Genomic DNA, 8,337 nt, shown 5'->3' with positions numbered 1-8,337 from the left:
GTACATGACCTATGTATTGCATTGTGTGCTTATGGGAGTGAAATATGGATCCCCCAAATCCACACCACCCAGAGTCAAGACTCCTTCCATCACTATATATGTGGTCCCCTGAGCACTTTACTAGCCTCCAACCTTCTTCGCTCTGGTAACCACCACACAGATGTCTGAGGCCCTTTTCTCTATATCAGAAACCCTTCCAACAGCAGATAACCTTGAGGTCAGGTCCCGTGGATGACATACGAATCACATGTTTACACTGAATGCTCTAAAAAAGCTAAAGTCTTGTGATAAACATTGAGTGTGTCCAGTGAGGCAGACAGGTGACGGCTGGAGATGACACTCCCCTCTGAGGAGCTAACACCCGGAGAGTTTATTTTCCGAATAACGTTCAGTGTGGGGTGCATGAATCAACGTGGGCCTGTTTCTGTATTCTGAACACATTGTCACATAGGGAGACATCTATTTTGGGGGGATGACATACTTCAGGATCCTTTGCAGAAGGAAGGCCACAGCATCTTGTTGGCCTAGCCATGAACAGATGTCAAATATCTCCATGACGTTCTCCAAATGTCATATTCTGCCTCTGCCCACAGTGGAAAATCAATGTCGCTTCAGAAGATAAATAACATTGCTACGAAGGTACCGTGACTTTGTTCCTGATCTTGTAAGTTACTTCCACTCCGCAGTAAATATTGGTTTAAAAACCCAACAACTATGTTAAGGTTCTTTTTTTTTTCCCTGCTCCGTGAAGGAATTAGCCAACTACAACATTTTTATAAGGGAAATGAAAATGCATTTTACTGTGTTCGTTTTCTGGCCACATGGTTAAGACTGAGTCATATTTCCAAGAAATATTGACCATTTGTGGTATTGATAAAAATAATAAAAGGGAATGAAGTATCTGGTGCTCTGCTTAGATAGCGAATAATTTTAACACTGTTAAAAAAATTTAAAATCACTGGCTAATGGTTGGACTTTGTAAGGACAGATGCTGTACTGTGAAGTAGACTGTTTTCTAAGTCTTGCTAAGAACATACATCTCGCCAAAACCGGTTTGGCTCAGTGGATAGAGCGTCGGCCTGCAGACTGAAGGGTCCCAGGTTCGATTCCGGTCAAGGGCATGGGACTTGGTTGCGGGCACATCCCCGGTGGGAGGTGTGCAGGAGGCAGCTGATCGATGTTTCTCTCTCATCGATGTTTCTGGGTCTCTGTCCCTCTTCCTTCCTCTCTGTAAAAAATTAATAAAATATATTTAAAAAAAAAAAAAAAAAAAAAAAGAACGTACATCTCAAAGCTTCTCCAAGGCAGGTAACTAGATGGGTTCCAAATTCTAACACTCCTGGTGCTTTTTGCTCCTCCAGCAGTATTCCGCACCCTTAGCATCCTGTGGAACATTGAAGAATCATCGTGCCTGGCAAGAGAAAAGCAAGTGAACAAAGCGAATCCTGCAATGAAGACCTTAGTGATACTTACAATCTCTCCCCGCTTCCAGAAACACACTGGAGGTGGAGGCAGCGGGGCATAGGAATTTTGAAAATAAATAAAAGTACACTGAGTCCGATTAGCTTTTCTTTCTGGAAAATTCTCTCAGTGCCTGACTTTGGGGACTTTCTGCCTCTTCCACTTGCCAGCTGGGGTGGTAGAGTGCCCGCCGGGCAATGTCTCTCTCTTCCCCGGAGGCTGTGCAGCAGGGAATCCGTGTGAAACCGCAGCGTGGGGCCCTTGTGGGCAGGGCAGCTGCTAACTGGTTAAGCAGCGTGGCCCTCAGATGGCGGTGTCCACCCCGCCCCCCCTCCAAAGAGGTCTCTCTCACACCCGGCCCCCCGCCCACAGGCCCCAACTTCCTCCTCCGACGGGAGCGCCCGCCCCCAGCCCTGCTCCGCCGCAATCCTGCCCCGGCATTGCCCAGCGAGCCGACGCGGCCAAGAACCCCTGCGCCTTGGTGGGGGGCGGCGGGGGGGGATCAGCTGCTTCTCCTCTGCGCAAGGAAGCCCTAGACTAGACCGAACCTCGGCGCCCCGCGCGCCTGCGGCCAAGCGCCGGCAGGTGCGGGGCGGCCCGGCGCGCAGAGAGTTAAAGGCATCATCGCAGCCATTAGAGGGAAAAGTTGCGGCGCGGCGAGCCCGGCGAGGTCCTCCGCCCGCCCCGGCCCCTCTCCACTTCCCGGGCTGGCGCGGCGTGGAGGGAGGGCAGTGATCACGCAAGCCCGAGCCGCGGCTGACGTGGGCCGAGCTGCCAGGGCGCGGGACGCAGCAGCCAGGCGGGGAGACACAGCGCGGCCGCCGGCTCCGCGCGCGCCCAGGCTCCCCAACCCCCCGCGCCGGCTGCAGCCTCCGCCAGCGGCGCCCGCTCTGCTCGCCCCGCACGCCGGTCCCGCCCAGCCCGCAGCAGGATGCGCGCAGCCTCGCGCGCCGGGCTCTGAGATCGCCTGGGCTCCCGCATTCCTTCCTTTTCGGGCTTTTGGGCTGCGGGCTCCACGGATGTGACCCCCCCTCCCCTCCCCTTTTCCTTCTTTTTTTTTTTTTTTCTTTTTTTTTTTTTTGGAAGATGGGGATCTTCTTGGCGTGTGTCGCGGTTGCCTTTTCTGTGTTCTACGTGCAGCAGGGGCTTTCTTCTCAAGGTAAGTCCGGGCTCCTTGGCAAACATGCATGTGCTTGTGGCGTGCGTGTGTGCGTGTGTGTGTGTGTGCGTGTGTGTGGTGTGTGTGGTGTGTGTCCAGGCAGATGTGAGATTCCTGGCAAGGAACAGCGGAATCATCGCGTTCTGTTAGGCATTTATTTTCTTTGAAGTTGATTAAACGGTAGGGATGCTGGATCTCAGAGCAAATCTGTTTGGTGCCTGGCAGTGAGGTGGGTCGCTCGGTGAGCAGAAACACAGGGGGATGTGTGTGTATGTGTGTGTGTGTGTGTGTGTGTGTGTGTGCGTGTGCGCGCGCGCGCCTCCTGTGTGCATGCATAAGGTAACCGCTCATGCATGCATAACCATGGCCAGCAAACAGGGGCTCTCCGAGGCCAGTCCTCCTGCTCCACGGAGGCAGGTGGGTTTGTAGTTTCCTTTTTTCTGGGTCCGGGTGACTTCGTGTGCATGTGTGTGTCAAAGGACAGACTCCTCGGAGGATCCGTGAAAGGCACCACTTGCATTCCAAGCGGCGCGGCTGCAGCCTGCGGAATCCAGCGGTTCGCGACCCCGCAGGCCACGGGCCGCTTTCAGCACCACGAACAGAGCTCCCCGCCGGGGCCCGAAGCCCGCAGCCCTTCGGAGGCAGAAATGCCACCTCCTCCTTCCCCCGGAACAAAACGTCCCTTCCCCATCAGCGTGTCTGCTTGGCGTCTCCCATTTACTCTGAGTATAAATGCAGTTCCGTGTCAATGGAAATCATTTGGGGTTTCATGAGATTGTGAAAAGGGACGCTGATGGTGTCTCTCCTTAAAAAGTGGGGGCCGGGGGGAGGGGATGTGCATTCATCACCACCCGCCCGCCCCCAGCCAGTCCTGCAGCCCCTGGACCCCCCTCTCCATGCTCGTGTGCGCTGTATCTGCGCGCACTGCCAGCCCCAGACCTCTCTGACACTACTTTTAGGGACCCATCAGCTCTTCCCAAGGTGTCCCTCGGAGAAGAAAAGTACACCAGCTGAAGCATGCACGTTACAGACACGCCTTGGGGAGGGAGGGAGCATCTTATCTTTGTGAGTTTTGCTCTGATTCCATGAAGCTTGCACACTAGCAGGGTCGAGGTTGGTCATGGAAAGACTTGGGGGCGGGGGGAGGGAGGATCTCTCTAGTGCCTTCACAACAACCTCTGCGTCCATGTGTGGGATCCATCCATCCCGGGATGGGTGTCAATGTACAGTACAAGGGCTTGACGGGAACACCCGTGAAGGTGAATTTGGAGAGAAAGAAGTCCTTAGAGCTTAGGAAGTGTGTGGCTTGTTCCAGTGCTGAAGCACCAATGGCTCATTGCTTTTGACACATCAGGAATGTGCATTGTGGCAGGCGGTCACGAGCCATTCTCTACCACATGGAACATCCAGTTACCGTAGATGGTTTGGAAACTTGGGGGCAAGAGGCCGCCCTCATGCATCCACTGGGCAGGTGCGTCTGCCATGCCCCTTGGAAAAGCTGGGGCCCCTGCAGTCTGACGGAAGGTTTGCTTTGCTCCTGGCTGAGCAGCCGGCCTAACACAGGGAGTTGTTGGCAAGCTCCTTCAGCTTTCCATTATCCCGGCTTGATGGGCAGCAGTGTGATTTGGGCCGGGCACCAAAAATAAGACAGGCAAGAGGCAACGGAGAGGGGGCGGGGAGGCAGGCAAAGTGCAGGATGTCATAGAGGGGTGTTTGTTCTTGATTCTTTTTTTTTTTTTTTCAAGCCGAGAAAAATGGAGCTATCCCTTAAGGAAAGCCAGCTAGGCAGCGTGCTGTGGATCTTCTAAAAGGAGGCGTTTCTGTTTTACAGCAAAATTCACTGAGTTTCCACGCAACGTGACGGCCACCGAGGGGCAGAATGTGGAGATGTCGTGCGCTTTCCAGAGCGGCTCGGCCTCAGTGTACCTGGAGATCCAGTGGTGGTTCCTGCGGGGCCCCGAGGGCCTGGAGCCCGCGGCCCAGGTGGCTGGCGCCCAGGTAGAGGATCTGGGTGGCCCTCACGCCCGCTGCGTCTGTCCCTCTCGTTCCCTGGGTCCTCTGGGTGTCCAAGCCAGGGGTGCAAGACCGTGTGCCTGGGTGTCCCTTGGGAACCGCCGGCTCTCTTGGCTGGAGTGAGGCCCAGGGACGCCAGGGGGTGAGCCTCCACGCGTCCAGGAGACCCTAACTGGAAACCAAGGAGGCAGTCTTGTGTGTCTGTCTGGTTCAAACTGGGAATGGCCTCCTCCTGTCGGTACCGGTTCTTGTCAAGATGTGCGTGATGGCACCTCCGTGTGGATCTGTCCTGGGACACTCGCTGTCCCATCTCAGGAACCGTGGGGTGGGGTGGGGAACTCTGTGGGTGTCTCTGTCCCCCGCCCCCACGTCTGTGATTGGCAGAAGATGTTCCTGAGAGAGGAGGGAGACGGAAGGGGGAGGGGTGACAGGGAGGAGGGAGAGAGGCGAGGAGGAGGGGCCTAGGAGGAGAGGGGGCGGGTGCAGAAGAAGGGAGTGAGGAGGGGACCGGAGGCCACTGGAGACTAGAGGGAAGAGAGGGGTAGGGGGACTGGGTGGAAGGGGCGCGGCTGGAGGGGGGGAGAGGGAGGAGAGAGAGAGGAGCTGCCGAGAAAGGAGGGGGAGGAGAGACAGGAAGGAAAAGGGGGTCGGAGCGCAGGTTGGAGACAGAGTTCAGCCAAAGAGGCAGCAGACCGGTCGGGGCTGTCGGGATGAGGAGAAGAAAATCTGTCCCTGAGACCCGAGGGAGGCAGGGGACGCAGTCCGGGCAAAGACGCGGAGTCTGGTCCCCGCAAACTTCCAGCCACGCGCGCGCCCGCGCCATCCTCCTCTGGGCTCCGCGCGTCCGGGGCGCATCCGAGCGCACGAGCCGGCAGCGCCCCCGCGCGGCGGTGGCCTGACTCGCAGGCCGGCGGGGGCCGCGCTCCTTCTCTCTTTGCCAACCGGGCCCCGCCGCCGCCGCCGCCGAAATGAAACGCTTGGGCAGCGACGATGGCCGTGCGGCTGCGGTCCGGCCGGGACCCTCGGGCGCCCGGCTGAGCTCCCTCTCCTTCTCCCGCAGGCAGAGCTGCTGCCCGACCGAGACCCCGACAACGACGGGACCAAGATCAGTGTGAGTGTCGCGGGGACGGGCGACAGGGGGCGCGCGCCTGGGTCCGCGGCCGGCCGGCCCCGGGGGAAATGAGCGCATTTTAGCTTTTCCACGTGTCCCGCCCTGAGGCCTCTTATTATTGTCCCTGAAAACGGCAGCCTCACAAACGCAGCAAAAGCCGGTGTCCCTGCCTCTCCGGGCGCATAAAAGCGGACGCCGATTTAGAGTTGGCACGTGAGCGTATTTTTTTTCATCACAAAATGTGGAAGCAGTTACTAGAGAATCGGTTTGCCGGCACCAGAGGTGTGTGGCGCTTCTTTGCTTTCTGCTTTCCAACAGTCACACGCTGCAAGAGCAGAGAGCTGCGTGCTGCTGGCCACTCAGAACTGTGGAGATGGTGATGGCGCTTTCGTAGGAAATGGTGCTAAGACAGGAAATCATATAAATATAAAATCAAAAGCCCAAACAAACACAAAAACGTAATTGAAGAGGTTAACCCGTGAAATACAGAGATAGATTTCTACACTACTGGTTCCTTCTTTCCATAGTTGTGAAATACTCTGAATGTCTTAGGAAATCTGTCATCATTTAATCATGGATAGTATATAATGTCTATTAAATCTAGCTGTTTTGATAAAGATGCTTAGGGCTATATATTACATATTATATAGAAGTGCATACACTCTACATAACCATATATTTATACACACACACACACACACACACACATATACACACACACACTGAGTGGCCAGATTATTATTATTACTAGAGGCCCAGTGCAAGAAATTCGTGCATGGGGGTGTGTGTCCCTCAGCCCAGCCTGCACCCTCTCCAATCTGGGACCCCTCGAGGGATGTCCGACTGCCTGTTTAGGCCCGGTGGGATCAGGCCTAAACGGGCAGTCGGACATCCCTCTCACAATCCAGGATTGCTGGCTCCCAACTGCTCGCCTGCCTGCCTTCCTGATTGCCCCTAACCACTTCTGCCTGCCAGCCTGATCACCCTCTAACCACTCCCCTGCCAGCCTGATTGATGCCTAACTGCTCCCCTGCCAGCCTGTTTTCCCCTAACTGCCCTCCCCTGCAGGCCTGGTCACCCCTAACTGCCCTCCCCTGCAGGCCTGGTCCCCTCCCAACTGCCTTTTCCTGCAGGCCTGGTTGCCCCCAACTTCCCTCCTCTGCCGGCTTGGTCACCCCTAACTGCCCTCCCCTGCAGGCTTGATCGCTCCCAACTGCCCTCCCTTGCAGGCCTGGTCCCTCCCAACTGCCCTGCCCTGATGGCCATCTTGTGGTGGCCATCTTGTGTCCACATGGGGGCAGGATCTTTGACCAAATGGGGGCAACCATCTTGTGTGTTGGAGTGATGGTCAATCTGCATATTACTCTTTTATTAGATAGGATAGAGGCCTGGTGCACAGGTGGGGGCCAGCTGGTTTGCCCTGAAGGATGTCCCGGATCAGGGTGGGGGTTCCCTTGGGGCGTGGGGAGGCCTGGGCGAGGGGCCTGTGGTGGTTTGCAGGCCAGCCACACCACCTGGCAACCCAAGCGGAGGCCCTGGTATCTGGGGTTTATTTATCTTCTACAATTGAAACTTTGTAGCCTGGAGCGGAGCCAAGCCTTCTGCTTGCTCCATGGCGGCAGCCATTTCTGTTGGGATTTATGTATCTTCTATAATTGAAACTTTGTAGCCTTAAGCGGAGGCCTGGGCCGGCCAGGGTGTGTGGAAAGCTTGGCTTCCTCCATCGCTGGGAGCAACCCTAGCCTCCTGCTCTTTCCAGCCCCGTGGCTGCCGCCATTTCTGTTTGGATTTATGTATCTTCTATCATTGAAACTTTGTAGCCTTGAGTGGAGGCCTAGGCCGGCAAGGGCAGGCGGAAAGCTTGGCTTCCTCCATCGCCGGGGAAACCCAAGCCTCCCTCCTGCTCTCTGTAGCTGTAGCCATCTTGGTTGGGTTTATTTGCATATTCACTCCTGATTGGCTGGTGGGTGTGGCTGGTGGGTATGGCTGGTGGGTGTAGCGGAGTGATGGTTAATTTGCATATTACTCTTTTATTAGATAGGATGATCTCTGAACGCATAATAATCTGGCCACTCCGTGTAATCCTACATAATAAAAGGCTAATATGCCAATTGTCCCCTTGACCAGGAGTTCGACCAGCAGGCAGGCGGGCCAACCGCCCATGTCTCCTCCCCCTGGCCAGGCTGGCCGGACCCCACCCATGCACAAATTCATGCACCGGGCCTCTAATATATATATATATATATATATACTGAGTGGCCAGATTATTATGCATTCAGAGATCATAATAATCTGGCCACTCAGTGTAGATACTCTTGCTATTAATCTGGCCTAAAAATTATTAGAAGAAGTGAGTGCCAATTTCAATTCTGAAAAGGAAAGCAGTGTTAAAAGTTCCTGTAGCACAGAAACCCCATGATGGCAGAAGGTGTATTCTGAGCCACAGACTTTAGGTGATATTAGTCTGCACCCTGAGTCACGCCACCCCATGACTATAGGTCAGAGCGTTCCAAAAAATTGAAAAGGAAAATCATTTCTATCCAAGTCTATTTTGTCAGTACCTTTCACTGTCATTCCCATGTGGGGATAAGAG

General features: G+C 55.1%; 1 protein-coding gene across 6 annotated transcripts in view; it reads left to right on the top strand.

The window, feature by feature from the left end:
- Positions 1-1,847: 1,847 nt before the first annotated feature.
- VSTM2A (V-set and transmembrane domain containing 2A) overlaps positions 1,848-8,337 on the top strand; it is a 28,896-nt gene continuing 22,406 nt past the window's right edge. For 3 of the 6 annotated variants that reach the window (XM_080663947.1, XM_080663949.1, XM_080663950.1), the window contains exons 1-3: positions 1,970-2,620; positions 4,452-4,618; positions 5,694-5,744. In XM_080663947.1, coding sequence (XP_080520073.1) covers positions 2,548-2,620; positions 4,452-4,618; positions 5,694-5,744 — 291 coding nt within the window. In that variant the 5' untranslated portion in view covers positions 1,970-2,547. Of the gene's footprint in view, positions 2,621-2,901; positions 3,038-4,451; positions 4,619-5,693; positions 5,745-8,337 lie in introns of those variants that run through there. The other 3 variants (XM_080663945.1, XM_080663946.1, XM_080663948.1) reach the window with 3 other exon arrangements.

Source organism: Plecotus auritus (genome assembly GCF_963455305.1).
Source record: "Plecotus auritus genome assembly, chromosome: 4".
In the NCBI taxonomy this organism is placed as follows: domain Eukaryota; kingdom Metazoa; phylum Chordata; class Mammalia; order Chiroptera; family Vespertilionidae; genus Plecotus; species Plecotus auritus.
The sequence above is the reverse complement of the archived record's forward strand: the minus strand, read 5'-3'. Positions and strand labels throughout refer to the sequence as shown.